Genomic DNA, 22,311 nt, shown 5'->3' with positions numbered 1-22,311 from the left:
GAGAGAGAGAGAGAGAGATTGAGAATCCCAAGTAGGCTTCATGAGGGCAGTGCTGACCCCAATGGAGGGTATGAACCCACAATCATGATCTGAGCCAAAATCAACAATCAGCCACTTAACCAAATGAGCCACCCAGGCACCCTTAAAACTGTATCCTTCTGAATCAATGTCCTGCTACCATGGCAGGCACCTGCTTTGGGTTTTTTTGTGGTTGTTGTTTTCTGTGTGTGTGTGTGTGTGTGTTGTTGTTGTTGTTGTTGTTTTAACATCTGTCACATTTATTCTGACTAATATACATCTTCTGGGCACAACACAACACTACTGTACTGTGTTCTACAGAGCAGCAATATGTGGAATGTTCTAACTCAAATAACCCTTCCTCTCAGGTTTAAGGAGACATTTATAGCAGTTTAAAAAAAAATAAGAACTCAAAACTGGAGCTTTAGAAATTATAAATCTAATTTTTAATGACATGTCAAAAAATTTAAATGAAAGAATTATTTTCCTGAAGTAGTAGTATGAGGCTGTGCACCAGAGGACTTGAGTTCTTGTCCAATGTCTGACACTTTATCAACCAGTCTGACCTTTACCAAGTGGTACTGTGTAGTCTAAAGTGGCATGTGTGTACAAAGACCCAAATTCAAGTCTTATTCATGTCGCATAGTGGCTAAATGGCTTCAGATAGTTATCAGAATTATCTGTGATAATTATGTCAGTTTTCAAAACTGAAAAATAAAGACTAAAACTCCGACTTCACAGGTCCTTGGGATAATCAAATATCTTGAAAGAGTAAAGTGGTAACAATTTATAACAGATCTCTCTCTGATATGACCCAGGGATTCCTTACATTGACACACCCTCAGCCCTCCCCAAAGTAAGGCACTGACATAGACGGGAACATTACATCCCTCAGAATGATGAGGAAGAATCCCTGCTATCAAGTAATATCCAATGTTAGAGGAGGAAAAATGCTTCCTCATCTGTAAAAGGAGAAAACTGGAGAATGAATTCAAAGATCTCTTCTGTGCTAGTTTATTATTCTATATTTGTTGCAAATTTTTACGTAAAACAAACTTTCAGGTTTTACTTGCAAGGTTTACTTTTTACTGTCACATAAATACTTCTTTAAATACTTCTTTAAAAAGTCACATAAATACTTCTTTAAAAAGTTACCATAAGTCTTTTAGATAAATGACAAATAAAATTTAGTGGTTAATCGGGCTTCAAAGTAACAGACACTGGTCCATGTATCATGCGGGAGAGTTCATATTCTATTGCAAACACAATGCTTGTCTTCAAAACACAGTCAAATTTGAAAGGCCAAAAGAACAATTTAACTATCGATCAAGTATCTGATGGATTTTGGATTATTTTAACTCAGGCCAATAAATAAAACGGGAGAAAATCCTGAAACCTAACAACTAAAAACAAAGAGACGTAGTACTTAACTCAACAATCAGTGCAGAGACACTACCAAACTTCAGTAGCTTAAAAAATTGTATATACTTCCAGTAATCCCTGTATTTGAATGTAAATTCATTTGTTGAGTGAGAAGACACAGAACAACCCTTTTACAAAAATACACAGCTAAAAGTTCTCCTTCCTCTAACATTTAAGTGTGAGAAAGTTTTCCTTGACATAAAAGATGAACGCTTGCGTACTGAGTAGGATCCTTTTGGTTTAACTGTGAATCATTCATCCATAAGTCTACGGCTCTAGACAGTTACCATGATGTATTTATTAAAAATAAACCATTCTGAGAACCCAAGCATTATTTAGGGAAGTCATTAAAAATCTGAAAACTCAAGAATATAGTTTTATAACTTTTAGACACACTAGAATACTTTAAATAGTCTACAAAACATCTGGTAGTCTACAAAAACATTTTCTCATAAGGCAAACTGACTTTTAATTGAAAGTAGTCTCCGGCCTTTTATTATTTTTTTTCTTACCATGAGAAATAGTCACTCTCACGCTCCACGGCCTGAGTCTGTCTTGTCATCTACTTAACTCCCTTTACATTTAAATATTTCCTCTCTTCACTTCTGGTGGCTGTCAGATCTTACCTTAGCCTCAGGAGTAGGCAGCTTCACGCACAGAGCGCAACATTTTCTCCTCCACCCAGCTACCCAAAGCAGCTGGCATTCAGTTAATCTGTTTGAGAACTGGTTTACTGAGAGAGAGAGAGGGAGTGTCCTCTAACTTACATTTATTTGCTGTTTTTACAGGAAGAAAGTTCCCAACAGGAATTAAACCTCAAGGGAAAGGAGTCCAAAAGAAAAACAGCAACAATCTACTTTGAATGGGATCTAAAAGTTTGCTTCGGTAAGATTGTTCTCTTCATTTGTCAGTATAATTCAAGTCACACTTGGGAGAAGAGGAAATTAAAGAAACACATTATTTCCTTTCTTTATCCATTGTTCTACAACTCTCTTTAAAGTTCCCAAAGGGATAAAAACACAGTTCCAGGAGGTTTTTATCCATGTTTTAAATATACCTGAAGAACAAGGATTCATTACCCTTAAAATTCTCCATATATACAATGCAGCTATGGTTGACTATATCCATATATCCTTTTTTTGAAAACAAAAATCTTCTATTATTCTTCAACCACCAATGCCTGGAATTGTGTACTGAAAACAAAAAAAAAAAAGTCAGGGGCGCCTGGGTGGTTGAGTCAGTTAAGCATCTGACTCTTGGTTTTGGCTCAGGTCATGATCTCCTGGTTTGTGTGATTTCAAGCCCACATCGGGCTCTATGCTGACAGTGTGGAGCCTGCTTGAGATTCTCTCTCTCCCTCTCTTTCTGACCCTCCCCTCCTCACTCTCTCTCTCCCAAAAATAAATAAACTTAAAAAAAAATTTTTTTTTTTTGAAGTTCACTTCCTTGTGACATTACTTTCTTCATTAATTGCTTTTGCCAGCAGAGGGAGCAAAGAAAAAAAAAAAAAACCTGTAAAATCATTAAATGAAAACTTGCCACCAAAGCATATCTATTTAGCACTTTATGTTTTTTAAAGACCTTCTGTGTAGGGTACCAACAATTTAAAAAAAATATATAGTTCAAAATTCAGGAACTCTAGAAATTAGAAAGCAACACATAAGAGTGACTTCTCATCTGAGCTGCCAACATCAGATTTGCAAGTATCTAACATATTTTGTTTAAATTTTCATATTCTGCTGTTAAATTAACACCAGGAAACTGACTCTCATATCTGTCATAGAAGAGGGGCCCCAATGGATGGCAGGAAGTTACACTTTATTGGTGGTAGGACAAGTTCAGACCAAAACACTATTTGATAATAGTGAAATAGAACAAAGAGGTTTTAATTTAGCCAAGTACTCAACTTATGAACTCATTATAATGAGAAATGTATTAGGGATTAAACAGGAAAAATATAAAAAAATATAAAGAAACAAGGGAAGGGGCGTCTGGGTGATTCAGTCAGTTGAGCGTCTGACTTCGGCTCAGGTCATGATCTCATGGTTCATGGGTTCAAGCCCTGCATCAGGCTCTGTACTGACAGCTCAGAGCCTGGAGCCTGCTTCAGATTCTGTGTCTCCCTCTCTCTCCCTGCCCCTCCCCCACAAGCACTCTATCTCTCAAAAATAAAATAAAAACATAAAAAAAAAAAAGAAACAAGGGGAAAAAAAGCCTACAAATAACTACAAATAATGTAGACTATTTCAAAGGGCTACTTCTCTCCCTTTTCATTTCACTTTTTAGCTACAATTAAAGTAACAAAAGATACATTCAAAGACCACAAGGTAAATAGCTATTATCAGCAATCAAAATTGTGTGATAAATGCCTGATATTCATTAATGTGAGAGATACATACTCACCTAACAGGACACTTATGGGCAAAATCAATTATCCCATTTGCCAACTCCCTAAAATAATGGCATGTGATTCTAAAATTACTCAGTTGCTACTATATTACTAACACCATTCTGTAATAAATTTTAAAAAGAAAATTGTGCATTATAAAACTCACGGCCACAGCTCTTCAGCAGTACACAGATGTCTGTTTTCTAATGTGTAAAACAAGACCAGCACTGCCTGCCTCATAGACTTAAAAAGAAAAGTACCTGAAGGGCCTAGTACAGTGCCTGCCACAAGGTAGGTGCTTGATAAACTTCAGTTTCCTGTCTCAGGTCATACAGTACCAATGCATAAGCATTAGCTTTGGCCATTCAAAAGGTGTTTTAGTTGACCTCATCAAAATGAATCTCTTTATTTTGCCAATTTGAAACTTCTGTAAATACAGTAATACCTCCAGGTAGAAATGAAAAGTAAGCACACATTGGTCTTCTAGGCTTGCAGAATTCATGTTCCCTGACCTGGTGTTTCAAACCTTATTCCTTGAGGTTCCTATCCTTCCCTTCAGATACACAATATCTTCAGGTTCTTTCCAGTCGCACTATAAAAATCTATCCTTCTTGAAGCCTTATTCACACTTCACTTATCCTTTCCACTAAGATACTTAGTGGAAAGTAAAAGTTTGCCCAAAGATACATAGCAATTCAGCAGCAAAAAAAGAACTCAAACTCCTGTTTGCTTTCAGAGCCTATGTTTTTAACTATTATGCAACACTGATTGTAATTTAAATATATTCTCAAGGGTTTTCTCAAGGCATCAAAATCTTAAACTGAGAGAGAAAGGGGATAAAAGTTCAAGTATCAGCAGTAAATGACAGAGGATGCAGAGGAGCTGATGAAGTAACTGTCTCATTACCCCGGCAATGGACGGTCCTGTGACCAATTCTTAGTTTGTGAAGCACAGAACCAAAATTTGAAAACTCAAAATCAGAATGATTTTTTTTCTAGTATAAATCTATTAGCCACCACTCACCTTATAGACATGTTTTGTATTTTCTTTCCTAATTCATTATTTGAAACAGGTCTCAGTAATATTTTACCTACCTCTTCCATTTCAAAGGAGTCCTTCTGCTGTGCCATTATATTTCTTATGGATGGTATCGTCAGTGGTGCACATGGCTCTTTTTCAGGTGTGGACACATGGACACCCTTCAGCTCACTGCCATTTTCCAGCTCACTGTGGCTGGACATGCTGAAATCATTACCTAAGTCAGATTCTAGAATACCAGATTCCTCACCCAGTTTATTCTCATGGCTTTGGGTTTCTCCATTTTGTTCACTTTCAGTTTTTTGGTTAAAATTGCCATTTGCTACATCAGAAAGTCTATCAATGTCAGAATTCTCCATAACAGTTGCTGAACTACCTGATACTTCTTCTTTAACTGTAGCCAACATAGAAGATGAGTCTTTCTTTTTTACAATTTTTTGACATTTTTGATCATTTTTATTGCCACTTTCTTCCATCACCGAAACATTCGGAATCTTTCCTTTATCAGCTGCTGGGGAAGGACTACTACTTTCTCCTTTCTCTGTTTTATCAACACATAAATTTAGTTTTGATAGTGTTTTCATTAAACGATTTGCAGTGTTACTTCGGGTTAAAGGTGGAGGTGAGTCTGTCTCCTTGTTAGAAGTCACTGAGGACATACTTCCAATTCTCTGCAGGGGAGTCCCAGAGACTTGGGAATATAAAGAAGAAAATGCATTGGCCACAGTAGTAAGCACTTCGATTTGACGAAAACGGCCTACAAAAAGAAAAGGATGTTGATTTTATATATGTTTATATATGTATACATATATTAAACTATTACTACTTTTTAGTATGCCAAAAATCGAACTTAAATCACAAAGATTATAAAACCAAAACTTCTTTCCTTATCCAACACTTAAAGTTTCTCTACATTTACCAGGGAAAGGGAAGATTTTTCACTCTCAACAGCAGAAGTTATGTTTTAAGAATTTAAAATTTTATCTTTTATGATTTAAAACCAAAAAAAGCACAAAGTGTGACAATACTGAAGAGAAAAGAACAGCTATTGTTCCATAGCTTGATTCTATTTTTATGTCTGACTTAATTAAGACTCTTCCAAATGTTTTCCTATGGAGGGAGGATGGTAGGATTGGATTTACAGATCTCTTAAAGCTGTTCCAAGGACCATCTGAGGATCCCTATTTTGGAACTTCTGTTCAACAGAGAAAAATAAGCAAAGATATAATATAAATAAAAATTATCAAGTTAGCTATGCTATTTTAGATTCATAGAAAATGCCTAAAATTGACTGACTTCAGTGAACAGTAACAAGCCTCTGCCCTATTTCTTTCCTTTTTGAACATCAGCAATCTGGAGGGAAGTTTAAGAAAAGTACAAGGTTTCATACGTCAGTTATGGTAACATGTAAGTCAAGAATGAAGAGAGGGAAAAGTTAACTTTTAGTAAAACAGCTACTGTGTTAACCTCAATAATTAAGTTCCCAGTGCTATTCCTAAAACTTAGCAAGGTTTTAAAAAAATAAGACCATTTCACTGTGGATGCTAATATTTAAAAACCTTACTTGTTAAAGCGTAATTTGGATTTTCTACTTCCATCCGTTGCATTTGAGCACTCAAAAATACTTTAATATCTATCCCTCTGGCAAATGATGATGAATTAAAAAATCTGGAGGGGATTTTGGAAGCAATATCTGGTTCATCTCGTCCAAATCCAAGATTATAAAGAATTTCTTCAGGATCTTCTTCATAAAGTTCCAACAATTCTGAAACACTACAAGAAAAAAAAAAAAGAAACATCAAGATATAAAATAAGTTTATAGTCCACATCACATTATAAAAAAGAGCTTCTGCTCTTTACACCATTATTATTTATTTCTTCATACATTGTGTACTAAATGTGATTTATTACTCTTAAAAACAGTCCATTCTTTCAAACTGTTAGTATTGGAAAAAAGAGCTAATCCCCAAGAAGACACTCAATAAGACTCCCTAAATGATTTCTCACCTTATATTTTTTGTCATTTTAAGAGAGTCCTAGCAAAGCAGCTAAAACAATTAGAGAACAGGTGAGGGAGAAGAAGGAATAAACAGATGAAGGAAAAGATGGAAAGGGAAAATACACTGGGAAGTTGGTAGCACAGGACATTCTGCAGAACTCGAGCTTTTCTGCTCTCTTTGGCTGTCACTGAAGATGCAACACAGGTAACAAGCTGAACTCAGAAAAGTGAGGGAGGAGCTTACTTTCAAATTTTCTCTAACCACTTTCACTCAGGAAGTAGGAGGAGTAAGGTATGGAGAGAATGGGTTACTCAAAGGAAAATCTTGTTCTCATTCGATTGGGAATTAAACATTTCTTATCTCTTCTTCCTCATACTAGTGATAATCCACCTTCTGAGACTCACTGAGGAAAACAGGAATGTTAGAGATGAAGCTTGAACAGAAGAAAATTTCAATTTGTTTCAGAGAAAATGCTCAGGTTCCAATACAATAAATTGGGTAACAATTTAAACTGGTTCCATGGGCACGTGTACTTGCCTATTTCAATATATATTTTGAAGATCTTTGATTTAATATGTTGAAGAGACATCTATGCTTAAATATCAAGCTTTAAATTAGAAAGGTTTATTCTGATTGTTATGTAAGAATAATTTAAGACCACGCCCTCCCCCAAAATGGGAGAATTCTGGAAGAACTTATTCCACTATGCAGTTCCGATTTCAAGTTGTTGATAGGGCTCAAAATACTCATTATAACAAGAATTCCAGCAGCGTTATAAACACATCTGTTGCTTTTTATTTAATCTTAATTAAAAAAAAAAGAAAAAAGCAATGAATGAAACATTTTGTATTCTTTTGATTTCATACTATCAAGCCAAATCCAAGACTGAAAAAACAGTAAAGAGTAGATTGCCTATAACACAATGTAACTGTAGTATAATTTCAGAATAAGTCACCTTGAGACTGTGCCACTACTTTTCCCAGATCCAGTGGAATTCATACTTCTCCCTTTCTGATGAAACTGCAGTCTTCTCTCTTTGGCCAAGATATTATTGCTATAAACAAAATTAGATTATATGAGACCTTATTTTCATAAATGTTCTTCATTTTTGAAAAGGAAGAGAATAAACACCACAGCTACCTACCAGTTTTCAATTTGAGTATCCGTTTCATGGAGGTGGTTGGCTACATGTATAAAGAATAAATGCAGAGCATAATTGTTAGTAGGACAGTAACTACTGTGATATAATCATCAAGAAAGCATATTAGCCAAATATTACAGCTAAATGCCTAATATCCCAAACTCATGTCTTGGTTCATTAAATCTAGATCATTAAAAGTAATATACAGATCAATATGAAGAGAATCAGTAGCTTCTAGATGGTGTTTTTGTTTGTTAGCAATGTAAAATTAACTACTTCCTTCATTGAATGTTTAAAATAAAAGCTATACAGATAACCAATTAAATTTCTATGTTTAACAATTAAAAATAAATGGTAAGAAGACATACAGCATCTGTAGTAAATGTGTTTCTAATTACTAAATTTAAAAGCTATTACTAAAGACCTTTCAAGAGCAAAAACATGACTTAACATTATTTAAGTGTGGCAACAGTATATATAAGTTTCTAAGGTGCTTTTTCAAAGGCTGAAAATTCATCCCAGTTACAACCAATTTTTCATGCATGTATTTTGAAAATTTCTCCTTGTTTCAAAGTAAATTTTCTTTAAAAAATTGTTTTTAAACTTTATCCTAGATTTACAAGTCTTAAACAGGTAAGTATTGTTAAGTGTAGAGTCAGTTAAATTTACTGCACTGAACTTTTATAGGCAAATATAAAGAAGGAAAATAATTATAAACATATCTATTTCAGCACACCAGATTTTTTCTCACTTCTGATTTACAAAGTCATGGCAATTTGTTAGTTTGTTTGTACATCCACTCAGAAAGATGCCTAACACGTAACATTCAATAAATATTTACTGAATGAATGTAAATAATCTTGAAATAATTTTCAGTAAAACAACATAATAGTTCCATTCTTCTCTGAAACTTCCTTTTAGGTTCTGGTTTCCAGAAAAATCATTCAATATGGATGAACAAGCAGACAGAGGCAGTTTTTAGGGCAGTGAAAATACATTTATGGTATGATAATGATAGATACATGGTATCATACATTTGTCCAAACCTACAGAATGTGCACATGCAAGAGTGAAACCTAATGTAAACTGTGAACTTTGGGTAATTATGATACCTCATTATGGGTTCATCAGTTGTAACAAAAGTACCACTCTGGTAGGGGGCGTTGATTATTGGGAGGGCTATGCATATATGGAGGCAGGAAGTACAGGGATAATCTCTATACCTTCCTCTAAATTTTTCTGTAAACCTAAACCTGCTTAAAAAAAAAAAAAAGTCTTAAAAAAATTCCATATTGTGAAATTAAGGCAGATATCAAAAGTGCTATTTACTGTAACATTGAAATGCATTTTCAGTAAGGGGTTGGCAACATGCTCAACTGTACTAATTAGGAAGCAGTAAGTCTAAGCTCTTTACAGAGTTTATTCCTTGAAAGCACATTAACTTCAATAATAAAAACTAACATATTCACATATTCTAGAGTCTTAAATGTTAGAAGTAATATACATACAGATTGATTAAAAATAGCAAAAGATCAAGGTTATTACATTCAGTGGATAAATTCACCATTCATCAACTTATAATCTAAAAAGATTTAATAAAATCCTTAATTTCTTTTTGATAAAAAAGTACACATTAATAACCCAGCTGTACAACTACCAATAATCTTCCAATACCTGTAAAATAATAAAAATGTTTAATTCTACATTGTGGAAAATTTTACTATAAATCCACTGGAAAAGATGATACAATCTGTGAAAATTTAAACATGGTATGACACGCTTTTAAAATGTTAATGCAGTCTGGAATAGACATCAGCATAATGTTTTCTAATTAAATTCTAATAATTCTAATTTTGTTTTTGTTCTTCAGTGTTCTAACAATCTGGAAAGGGCGGGGGGGGGGGGGGGGGAGGGGGGGGGGGGAAGATAGGAGACACTTGAATGCAAGGAGATAGACAAGCCACAGCTGTAAGTCTGACATAAGGCTACCTCACACTAAAAATAAGCTTCAATTTAGTCTTCTCATGTATAAATATTTAAGTTTCCTTCCTTCTGCAGGACAGTTCTTCCCTCAGTTCTATGACCATTGTTTGCCCCCAAACAGTTCCTTTAAGCAATTAAGTCCAAGGAAGACAAGGACATTCCACAACGATTTTTAGAGCCATTCCTACAGGTATCCTACAAGCTCTGACTAGATTACTAACATGTCAAAGGTTCTGTAAAATGTGTCTCAGCCATTTTCAAGACCTTTAACTTTGGCTGAGGACTGTAAACCTGAAAGCACTCAACCTTTTTTTTTTAATTTTAAACCTGTATGAAAATGCATTTCTTCCAAAAAAAAACTTACCTTCAGCTCCCAATGACAAATCATCTTCAAAACTGCCTCCATTTCTCACAAGCACACCTGAAAGAAACGTAAGATTCATTCTGGTGTTCTGTTCTTTTGGACTCACATATAAAATCGTAGTTTTAGCTAAAATTGACCAAACAAAATGTAAGCTACAATAAGGTATTTCAAACCTGAATATACTCATACATTATTCTGATTGTATAATTTCAAAAAGCAAGTATAAGCTTTACTTTATCGCAAAGAAACCATGATCTGCATCAAGGTAAAATTGTTATAAGCCCTGATAGAAGTTATTCTATACTCACTATGTCTTTGAAGATACTCATTTAGCTAACATCGTATCCAAGAGTTTCAAGGAAAATCAGATCCCGGAGCAATCACTCCTTTTAACCTCCCTTAATAGTCAGAAGCTCAAGCTAGATTTTTCTAATACTATAAGTGTTTTGTTGTTTTTTTTTTATATATGCCTTGCCACTACCTGTACATTCTTGTTGTACTTTGAACTTTAGAACTGTGTCTCACACAGGTGGTAAAATTTCAGGTGTGGCAATTTCGGTTAATGTAATGTAAGCAAAGAAATGCTGTACCAAAGCTGACCCAGTTCACTCAATATTTTCCTTAAGTTTACATATTCTATTTCTGTATTTAATTAGTTTTCATAATATCTAACTGGATAATAAAAATATGAGTTTCACACTGTGTAAAGGTTTAGTGATTTTCTTAAACTATTCACTGTTTTACGGTTCATGACAAGGTTTCTTTCTTTTGGCTTTTCTCTCAGAATGGTATAGCTTATAAAATGAACATCACTTTTATAATTTACATATGTATACTTTCACTCAAAGCAGTGAAATAAAGTAGGACCTTCACATAAAGAACAGATTTAGAAAGGCAACTTTCTCTTACCCTTGAGTGTATTACTGCTTTGCTCATCCAGTGAGGCTCCCAAAGGGGTACTGAAACCACATAAACATATAAACCTCAGTCTTGAAAAGCTGTCTGAAGAGTTGTCACTGCACAACTTTACACTTAAAAGGTCATAGCCAGCAAGCTTCTAATCACATTTAACTATCCTCCCCAAACACAAAAGGAATGCAAGAGTATTACATAAGTAATATCCTCCTAACTAAGCAAATACCTATCCTCAAGTCAGTTCACCAGGAATGATTTAATCACACATCTGATCTGCCAGCAATTAAGAACAAGAATTATAATTACAAATGATATGAATTAGCATTTTCTTTACAAAAACAGAAAAAGAGAATGTCAACACGCATTAAAAAAATGTCTGCTCCCCTCAATCCCTTCCCTAGAAACAGGAAACAGAATTAAAAGAAAACAAATCTTTATCTAAATAAAATGTAAAAGTCAGGGTCTATTGAGAAGTAAGGTTCAACAGTTTTTTAAACCTCATCTGTTAAATCTATCACCAGCATTTTAGAGCATCAATTAGTGCCTCCCTTAACCCCAACTACTATCTTTTTTGGTCTAACGGAGAAACTTGAGATTATTTTTTTCTGCTTTGAAACTGTAAAATACATATATCTTCATTCAACTCTGTAAACTAAAAAGCTGGCTTGAGAATCAACCTTAAGAGCCAGCCATTGCTAAAATTCCTACACATTCTTCCCGTTCAAATGCAGATAACTTAGAAATCTTTTTTCAATGTGAAAATGTTTTTCACTCCTGTCTAAAAACTGAATTATATTAAGAAATGTTTTATTTTGAACGTTCTGGTTTATGATATAAACCTTTCATCAGTAACAATTTATACCTCTTACAAATTCACATCAGTCATGGAATCAATCATAAAAATATCAGCCTAAAAAACTTATTATTGAAATGGCAATTTAATGTTAAAACTTTCTGCAAGCAAATACACAGGCAATGGGAGTTCTTCGAAAATTAGTGCTTTTGAAATGTTAAAGAATCACAACTACCATGAAAACAATAAAAAACTGAGCCAAGTTTCTACATATATTTTAATGAAACTTGAATTTATGCCTCTATAAAGTCCTTTCTTGATGGCTACTTTCTTAGGATAAAACACTGTATTACTCCTGCAGATGTCTCTGCTGGTCTGTGCACTAACAGAAAATGGCAAATAAAGAGACTGTAACTGCCATTCTCCTTCAGAAACAAGTTTCTCACTCTTATAACTGCTTTCCTCTAAATTCGTTCAAAAACTATCCTTTCTTAGATGTTAATCCAAGCAATTATTTCCACTAGGCAAAAAAAAAAAAAAAAAAAAAAAGATTATCAAAGACCCCTACACCCTTTAAGGAACAACAAATGGAATCTTTATTCAGAATATGGACAGCAATACAAAAATAAATAAATAAATAAGAATGTATCCAGGGGAAAAAGCTAGCTTTAGATCATTTGTAAATACTGTATAAGAAGTAGGTAAATGCCCAACTTTGAAAAACCTGTTAGAGAAAAAAACCCTAGAGTTGCATATGTCCTAGCAGTCAAATGTACAATAATACAGCTAGCATTACAAGACTATTTGTTCCAGCTTTCCCAGGTACAAATGAATGTCCCTTTTGTACAGAATAGATGCAACTGTAGGGAACAAGAAGGAAACCTATGCAGGAAACCTAAGAGGGAAGGAGCAGCAGACCAAAGAATCTGCCTACATAAGACCAGCAACAAAACCTGAAATTTTCGGAGATGGTACGTCTGATGAATAACATTTGCCTACCGCATTTACCTTACAAGATAAACTTACTTATTTACTGTCTACTTGATGTGATCTTTTATATAATCTTAATTCCTATACATCATAAAATAATGTGATTTTTCACTTGCCATTAAACTTTCTTTTTTCCTTTTTCGGTGTATCTTTAGAAAGACAGGCCATATATTTCACTGTATCTCAAAGAGTCAATGATACTCCTAAATAAGAGTATTTATTCATCATTACTCAAAAATCCAGGTAATTCATTAAAACAGGATATCAACAGAGTAGTGGCCAATATTTTACCTGTGCTTAGGGAAGAAAAATAAACTGGCATATATGAAAATCGCTTCTCCTTCCCCCCCAAAACACTTCCCTACCTCTGGTATACTTGAACAAAAGATTAAGAAAAGCCCAAAATGAGATGGCAGAAATATGTGCAGAAGCAAACAACTTAACCAAAGTTAAAAAGCAACATTCTTCATATGATATTCTACAAGTAGAAAATAAATAGAAAAAAATTAAAATAGGTAACAAGCTTTTTTACTGTAGTAAGATTTACTTGCAAAATGATCTATCTCCCCTTGTACTTTATCAACCAGATTGGTACCAGTTGCCAAAGTATGCAATTAAACAGATTTATGCCGTTTGAATGCCTTCAAAGCTCTCTATGTCCCTTCAGTGCATTCCAGTGCCGTCTGACAAATGCGTGCCCAAGGAGTAAACTCCAAGAAAAAAAGTTAGCTGGTTTTATAGCTATCCAAATAGAATTAAGGCACAGAAATAAAATTAAGGCCAGTTAAGTTGTTAAGTAAATTAAATTCATCTAAAACACATTTGAAAGGGAAATCATTTCATGCCAGATATACAGATGTCAAAACAAAAGCAAAGTAAAATACCGTGTGAAATGTGAAAATCCTTTCGAATAAAAACAAGGCAAGCATATAACGAGGCAAGGCATGATTATTTGTTTTAGGTCTCTGCTCTCCGATGCTAACTTCACGCAAGGGGGGCTGAAGTCCTAACAACTGTAAAGTCAACACGGTCACCAAATAATCAGCGGTCACAGTACTTCCATTTCTAATCTTTCAAAGGAGGAAGCTATCCGTCGGCTCACTTTCCGGTTTATAGCTCACACCGCCATGGGACCCACAGGGACTGCGGCCCGGGTGACTCTGGCTCCACTCGGGAGGGCCATCTCCGCGGATCTCCCTCTGGGACGCGAGAGGCGAAAGCGAGGACTCACCGGCAGTCCTTGAGCCATATCGCGATCTTCTCGTTGGGCACGTTTCCTGCGGGGCAGAGTGAGGGGACAGCGTGGTTACCGACCCCTGGGGGACTCCGACGTCGGGGTCAACCTGGACGCTCCCATGTAGGAAAATCTACTGGGGGTAATATGTAGCCTAAGCAACACGTCCCAGTGTCCATCTAAAGGAAAACGAGATGGCACCGGGGTGTCTATGCGGACTCTGGAGACGCCTTGTCAAGGGCGCGCATTTAAAGGTCCCAAGTGTCCCCTCTCCCCCGGCCGGCCCGCAGGATCTGCCAGAACTTAGAGCAGTTGCCCAGAGCGCACGAGACTTTCCCCCGCCCGCCAGCCTGCACTTCCCCGAGTCCCCCGCCCGCCGCGGCACGGCCGGGCGCACAGACCTCTCCCCGGGGCCGCCGGCAGCTTCGCGCCCGGGAGGTCCTCCTCGTCGTCCTCGTCCTCGTCCTGCGTCGTCGCTTCTGTGGACAGGTCCTCCGTTTCCGACGCCTGCCAGGAGCCGCGGCACTTGGCCCAGGCCTTCCTCCTGCGACTCGCCACTTGCCACTCCAGTTCCTCCTCCGCCTCCGCCGACGCCACCAGGGGCCGGTCCATGGCCGCACCGGGAGCTCCGCTGCCCTAGTCGGAGCCTGCTTGAGACACGGTGGCGGCGGGACCCCCGCCCCTGCTGTCAGCGCCCAGCCGGGCTGGGGGGGGCCCCCGGGAAGCGGGAGCGGGCGCGGGAGGGGGCGGAGGAGGAGAAGAAGAAGAAGGAGGAGGAGGAGGAGGAGGAGGAGGAGGAGGAGGAGGGGACGGGAGGGAGGGAGGGAAGGAAGGGGAGGGAGGGGGCAGAGGGCCGGCGCTTCATATGAAGCCGGCCCGGCGCGGCGCGGGAGCGCTAGTGGCCCGAGCGAGCGCGGCAGAGAACGAGCGCCGGCCGGCCCCCTGGCCCCGCTCCCCGCCTCCAGTCCTCCGCCCTCCGCCTCCCGCCCTCTGCCTCCCGCCTCCGCCCGACGCGCCGGAGGCCCGGCCGGCCGCGGCGTGTCTGCGCGCCCCTCCCTCGGCGGCGTCCCACGCCCCCTTCCGGCCGGGGGCGCGCGGGGCGGAGCGCGGGGCGGCGGCGCGGACTAGGGCGTTGGGTTCCCCTGAGGTGGCCCGCGGAGTGGGCGAGATTTGTTTGCTTGTTTGTTTGGTAGCAATCTTTGTTTCCTGTCAACTTCTCTCACAGAAAAAATGTGGAAAGGCCACCTGCCCGTCTTCACCGCGTCAAAACAAATGTCTGGTTGGGCTCGCCGAGTTACTATTGTTGGCGAAGTCCAAGGAATTGAGGATGAAGATGAAAGAAAAGAGCCTCCTAATTGGTATTTGTCAAAATGTCAAACCTGGAAAAGATCAAACTTCGTGAAGTGCTACTTTCGTGCCTTAAGAAAGTTATTTATCGTGGTTGTGTTAGGTATGAAAACGAATTGAGAAAGAATGTTTAATCTGGAGATTCCACATTGACGTTGGACGTGGAGAGATGAAAAGATAGAGGTTGATGTCAAGATTCAGAACTATTTTAAAAATGCATTTGGGCATTCTCCCCCTTTTAAAATCTCATTAGCATAAAGACTCTAAAATCCTGTTGAAATCACACACAAACTTCTGATGGTTTATCAATACCTACAAAATCCTATCCAAAATCCAGACTAAGTTTCCAGAACCACCATTATATTCTGGGTCTAGGTAGAGGTACTGTGAAAATACAAGGGGAGCTAGAACAGTGATACTAGAATCTCATCGGCTTGAAGTTTCATTATTATTCTTTCCCTGAATCTTAAAGACTTTTCAGCCTTCAAGAGTCCTATATAGCAAAATGCAGCTAACAGTTTAACGGCCCTTCAGAATAGGCTAGGGCCTAGCTGCCTGTAGGAAAGGTAAGCAAGAGAGAGAGAGGGAAGTAGCTGGAGAAGAGACACTGAAAGGGGTGGTCAAAAGCCACACAGAACAAAATATACTGTCTTTACAGTTCCATGCAGGGCCCTAACAGACCCCACCCTACTCATCTGGGGCTTCCAGCTTCAACTCCATTATCTCCACGTGCTGTTTGCTGACTCTATGTCCTTGCCTCTCAATTTATTCCTGTTCTTTTCTCTCCAATACCTTTATGAACTTCAAGATCCACCTGAGCCAGAACTTTTCCTCAACCGTATCTTTCCACCACTTCCGGTCACATCTCTCCCACGATGCCCTGATTCACAACTGAATGTCTGGATCACTTATTTTAAGACTGAATTGTGCAGTAATATGACTGGCCTTTGAGGGTATGTTTGACTTCCCAGCCAGATTGGAGTGTAAACCGTGAGAGACTAAAGAACATTCTGTATTCCTCTTGTACCCCTTACACTTTTAGTACAGAGGACTGATGACTTTTCTTGAGGTAAATTTTTCTGTTCTTTATGTTCTTCAGCATGGACAGACAAATGGATAAAGTATTTGCTTTACATTGTTTCTCTAAGGCCTATTATTTTTTATTTAGTTTTGTTGTTTAATACTTTTAAACAACAAAGAACTTTTGAGAAAGGCAATAGTGAAGTATATTTTATATTTAAAAACCAGGGGCACCTGGGTGGCTCAGTCAGTTAAGTTTTGGTCTCTTGATTTTGACTCAGGTCATCTCGCAGTTGATGAGTTCCGGGAGCCAAGCCCCACATTGGGATTCTCTCTCTGTCTCTGTCTCTCTGTTTCTGTCTCTCTCTCTCTCTGCCCCTCAAATACATAAACATTTAAAAAAAAAATAAAAATAAAAGCCAACCACCAGAATCAAGCTATAAAGAAAGGAGGGGGAAATGCCAGCAGGTAGCATTAGAATAGAATACAGAAATTGCTTAAAGTCTAATAGCGCAATTGTATGTTTTCTTCTACATGATCATTTTTAATGTAATATGTTGAGGGTACAGAAGTAGTAGGGAAGGAAATCCTTGAAACAGCAAGCTGTTTTGAACTGTGAAGGGTTTTAATTGTCTTCTCAACTTTGAGATATTAAAAAATGCCCAAGGTGTTTCCTTTATTCAGTGAGGAATGCCGTGTTACACACGAGGAGAATCTATTTGCTTCTTCAAGGATTTTTTTCCCAACAAGTACTATATTGTTGACCAACTGCATATCCCCATTACAGAAGCTCTCCATAAGGAGTAATGTCTGATTCACTGATACTTGCAAGGTAGAGAAATAAACAAATTTAAGTTAGATGTGGATAATTCCATCCAGCAAGTTGTAGTGGAAACAGTAGGGTCTGGAGTGTCAGATTGAAGTTTGAAATCTGTTTATCTTTCTAGTTTTATGGCCTAAGGCAAAACAGATAATATCTTTGGCCATCACATTCCTCATCTGTGAAATAGCAATCATGATAACTGCCTTCCCAAACTGATGTGAGCATCACATGGAATCACATGGAAGTAGGCGCTCAGGGTAGCTGCTGGAATTGTTATATTGCAGAAGGCAAAAATCAATGTTATAATAGAAGGATTATTCTTATACCGTTAAGTGACATCTATCCTCATGTGTATGCAGATGAATTTTAAAAATCGCATAAATTCAGGCTAGGACAGAAAACCTATTCTGGTTAGACACTTTTAAATGGAAAAGCTTATCTCTAGAAATGAAACATCGTGCTCAGTTTAATTACTTTAGTTATTTTTTACTCTTCCAGACCTTAACACATGCCTTAAAATTACTAAGCAAGATTTACTATTGAGTAAGCTAAAGCATCTTGTTCTAGTTATTGTTTGTTCAAGAATATTTATGTAATCAATATTTTATTTTATGCCTCAAAATCTTGATACAGACTCTGATCAGAAAGTGGTAGCATTGCAGTTTACCAAATTTTCACCCCTTATTAAGACAAAAGGAAGTTGGGAGGTGTAAGCTAAGTAGAATTGCAGGTTAAATAAACAAAGCAGCATTATATATTTCAAAGGAGTGCATGGAGAACAGAATTCTGTATGAAATAAGTTTAGAAAACACTGTATATTGTATTCTCACCTCTCCCACCCAACCCAGTCACAATGAATGTAAGAGACTTGAGAAGTAAGTTCTCAAGGCTTATTAAGGAAAAAAACAAAAACAAAAACAAAAACAAAAAAAACCTGTTTAACTTTGTTTAACCCAGTATTTCTAAAATTCATTTCAACATGAAATATTTTGGGCTCACTCAGCATAGCTACTAACATTTCCAGGGATACTTAGTGGAACAATTTACACTAAGGTAAAAGAGGGTGAAAGGAAAATATTACTCAACAAATGAATTCTTTGAAAATTTTCAAAGTATTATTTACAAACCATACAAATGAACTATGAGGAAAGGTGGTTAGTCTGATTTAAGATTTTTTTTTATATATTTGAGTCATTATTAATCATTACAGTATTTCTAGTTGTGTATATTTTAAAGTGATAAAATTCATTTATATAGTCTATAACTTGAACCTATTATTCTTAGGGTTTTTCCACATTAGCAAAAATTGAGGGATTATTATGCTAGTTCATTGTCCTCATAAGTAAGCATTAATATAGCGTAACAATCTGCTATTTTTATTTCCCTTATTTTCTCAAGTACACACCAGAGAGAGAAGCAGGTGTTTATACCACTGGAACTTTGCCTTGCAGATTATTTACAAAATCTTGGTAGGTTTACATACTTTCTGATTTTGTGCATGTTGAAGACTTGTCATTTTATCATCCATTTCACTGTCCTCAGATCACCATTTCTTTTTGCCACATACTGCTAAATTTACCCTCTCCATAGTAAAACCTTGTAGATAGCTTGTTTTCTTTTCAGTGGCTCAATTCTTTGGTGTTTCTGAGCAACAGGTAAAAATAGCTCATCTATTCTTCATTAACAATTGACTGAAGCAAGATTATATAACAGAATAAACTTTATTTGGTCTGTTTCATGAATTCATGAAAGTTTAGATCAGTTTTTTTTTTTTCTTTTCAGTCCTGCCCTAAAATATTGTTTTTAAAGGTCCCTGACATTTTGAATCATAAAAGCTTTTCAAGAGGTACATCTATTGATGTTGAATAATCAGTGCCACTTGGTATTAAACATTTTTATGCAGTACACAAGAGGATGTCATTATTGCACTTCCCAGTTTTAACACTGCCCTATTATGTGATCAATGTATTGAAAGACATTTTCTTCCTATTTTAAGATTAATTCTAGCTTGTGTTATATATATGATTATTTCCTATTTGAAGCCATTTAGCACTTTAAAAAGTTTCACAATGCATGTATTTGGAATTATATATTCACAGATAAATCTTCCTTTCACATTTTATGAGAATCAGAAGAAAGAGGTTGGTGGCTAGATGAACCGTATTTAATACTGATGTATCTTTAAGAACTTTAAATGGTACAGACCTCATAGACAACTGTCTTTCACACACACACACAATGTATTTTTTAAAAATAATTCTGATGTGTGCCTGAACTGCACTGCCTCTCCCACCACATTTCCCTTCTCTAATCTCCTTTCTGCAGTTCCTTCATGCCCATCTCAGAACAAACACAATCTGCATTCAGAACAGGACCGTTTACAAGTTCAATGGAGTTATTTTGGGTGAGTCATTGAAAACACAGTACAAAACCTTTCCTCACTCACCAGAAATGCATTTTTAAAATAAAGCCAAAGTGAACAAGGCTTGGCAAGTTTGAGGGTGGACAAAATGGGGAGAGAGCAGGGTTTCTGCCAGACTCAGACAGGATTTTGCTAAACCATTTTTGTCTATTCCTTACATTCAACTCTACCAATTTCTCTTACCATCACTAACCAAAAAGTAGAAGATTGAGCAGGTAGGACATCAAAACAAGGACACTTCATATCAACCACCATTGTGATATAGAGCAGAACTGGCAGATCCCTCTATCTTGGCGTCAGTTTTAAGTCGCCCTTTTTGTCATTCTTCAATTCAGAAGCTATAAGATGTATCTACTGAATAATCTCTTTATTCTAATTAAATCAATTTTGACAAATTGATAATAATTGTAGGCAATTTTTAGAAAGTTGTATATAAATTCAGTGTATAGTCCTTTAAAACTGCTTTTAAAATAAGTGAAGTTCCATGAGAGCTAATTAAGCAATGAAATGTTAAAGGAAATAGAGCTACAGAGACAGAAAATAATAAGCTAGTTCCTAAAAAACTTTTGAAATTTAATTCATGTAATGAAAGTCTATTCAACGGCTTGATACATTTTAGATATTTAACAATCAGGTATTCAAGATTTATGAATCAGAGTAGATTCTTTATCTATATATTACTCACCCTTTATCCTGCAGAGAACTTTCTAGCAGAAATACAAGTAACTATTCTTCCACGACTTGGTACAAATCAGTTGAGGCTCACATCTCATGAATGAGGAGAAACCTGGAATCAAAAAAAATTCTTAAACATATAATGATAATTCAAAATTCCTTTGCTATAAAATTTGATAGTCCATAAAAGCCACCTTTAACGCAGATTGATCCAGCAAGTAACTCTGTGGTAATTGACACACCCCATAGGTAGCCCTACAGTTAGAATTGTTCACAAAGGGTCTATCTGCAAGCTGTGGGGACAAGCCAGGTTCTACCAGATGGAATTATGCAAATGTTCTCCTTGAACTCCCTGCAAAAATTATCGGTTTCCACAAGTCGGGTGACAGTTGTTGGTTAACAGAATGAAAACTCTGTGTTTGAAAGTTCATCTGGCCTGTGAAAGCACTAGGGTCATAATAAACAAACACATATTTCCTGCTGTAGTTTAAGAACATCGCCAAGAACTCTGCTTTCCCACATTTGGGGAATTTTTTCCTTTTATTTTATGGTGAGGCGATTGTTTTTAAATTAAAAGATAAGTACTTACACAGCCTTCAAAGCTTACCTCAACCATCTAAGAATGATTTTATCACATTTAGTTGCATTTAAATATAATCTACAAATGATCAAAAGTTAAAGTGACTACATATCTACTGATGGGGACCCAAAACTAAGAACTTCCCACTTTGATTATTTCAAATCAAACAGAAACGTGAACCAAACCTCCATTAAAATTTCTTTGGAGCAGACAAGAAAGGTAGCATATTTGGCCTGGATTACAATAGCACTAAATCAAACAGCTTAAAGTTATATTTATTAGTAGACTGTTATTAAATAAAAGAACTACAGGGTAAAGTTCAACACACAGGTTGTTTTGGTTAATTTTTTAAAAATCCCCTGAGCCTGTATCTTTCCAATTTTTTTTTTTACTAGTCAGCCAAGTTGGCACCTTAAAACCTTTAAATACTGTAATTATAATAGTGCTGATATTCAATTTGGAGAAATGCTATTAAAAGAACAATTATTTCAGTGGACCCAAGGAAATAACAATGTGACAAATAGATACTTTTGATTGAGTACTTGCCTTGTGCCAGACACTCTACTTAGGGCTAGATTTATAGTGTCTCATTTAATACAACAACTATAAAAGCATTTGTATTATTCTCACTTTATAGTTAGGGAAACTGAGCTTCAGAGAGATTAATACTTGCCCCAGGCTGTGTACTAGTAAGTGGCAGAGTGGAACCAGGATTTTCCCCTGCAAAGCCCATGCTCTCACCTAAGATATGTGACTGACTCCTAGTACTCCAGGTCCACTGTTAAAGAAACATTAGTAATCACTTACTTTCCTCTGACTGAGGAGGTTCTTCACCTATAGAAGTGGGCAGAGGGGTCAGTATGACTCATAACTGGAAGGAATTCTACAGAGGCATTTACCCTACAACAGCTCCCTCATTTTACAAAGGGAGAGAAAATGAGCTTGGAAACTTAAGAAGCCTGCCCAAGGTCAGCCATTTGGTTAGTGACAGAATTAATTAAGACAAGAATCCATATCTCAAAAGCCCTACAAACATTGATAAAGGCAAAGGTAGAAAAACTGCTTTTATCTTATCAAGTGTTCTGAAAAACTTGGAGAATATAAAAACAAAGATTTTAGTATGTAGGCTTCTTAAATTATCAGTAAATTTTTGAGTC

At 36.8% G+C, this 22,311-nt stretch overlaps 2 protein-coding genes across 20 annotated transcripts in view; one reads left to right on the top strand and one right to left on the bottom strand.

Annotated features, from left to right (window-relative positions):
- The window catches only part of ITPRID2 (ITPR interacting domain containing 2), a 40,427-nt gene extending 25,381 nt beyond the window's left edge, over positions 1-15,046 (bottom strand). The window contains exons 1-8 of one of the 2 annotated variants that reach the window (XM_011285388.3): positions 14,689-15,046; positions 14,285-14,330; positions 11,265-11,314; positions 10,356-10,412; positions 8,012-8,051; positions 7,823-7,921; positions 6,432-6,640; positions 4,924-5,624 (exon numbers count right to left, since the gene is read on the bottom strand). In XM_011285388.3, coding sequence (XP_011283690.1) covers positions 4,924-5,624; positions 6,432-6,640; positions 7,823-7,921; positions 8,012-8,051; positions 10,356-10,412; positions 11,265-11,314; positions 14,285-14,330; positions 14,689-14,899 — 1,413 coding nt within the window. In that variant the 5' untranslated portion in view covers positions 14,900-15,046. The remainder of the gene's footprint in view (positions 1-4,923; positions 5,625-6,431; positions 6,641-7,822; positions 7,922-8,011; positions 8,052-10,355; positions 10,413-11,264; positions 11,315-14,284; positions 14,331-14,688) is intronic. The other variant, XM_011285389.3, reaches the window with a different exon arrangement.
- The window catches only part of LOC123379195, a 161,904-nt gene continuing 154,401 nt past the window's right edge, over positions 14,809-22,311 (top strand). For 13 of the 18 annotated variants that reach the window (XM_045034103.1, XM_045034096.1, XM_045034093.1 and 10 more), the window contains exons 1-4: positions 14,815-14,948; positions 15,513-15,645; positions 18,876-18,946; positions 19,803-19,881. In XM_045034103.1, coding sequence (XP_044890038.1) covers positions 15,518-15,645; positions 18,876-18,946; positions 19,803-19,881 — 278 coding nt within the window. In that variant the 5' untranslated portion in view covers positions 14,815-14,948; positions 15,513-15,517. Of the gene's footprint in view, positions 14,949-15,512; positions 15,738-18,875; positions 18,947-19,802; positions 19,882-22,311 lie in introns of those variants that run through there. The other 5 variants (XM_045034097.1, XM_045034094.1, XM_045034099.1 and 2 more) reach the window with 4 other exon arrangements.

Source organism: Felis catus, chromosome C1 (assembly GCF_018350175.1).
Source record: "Felis catus isolate Fca126 chromosome C1, F.catus_Fca126_mat1.0, whole genome shotgun sequence".
NCBI lineage: Eukaryota > Metazoa > Chordata > Mammalia > Carnivora > Felidae > Felis > Felis catus.
The sequence above is the reverse complement of the archived record's forward strand: the minus strand, read 5'-3'. Positions and strand labels throughout refer to the sequence as shown.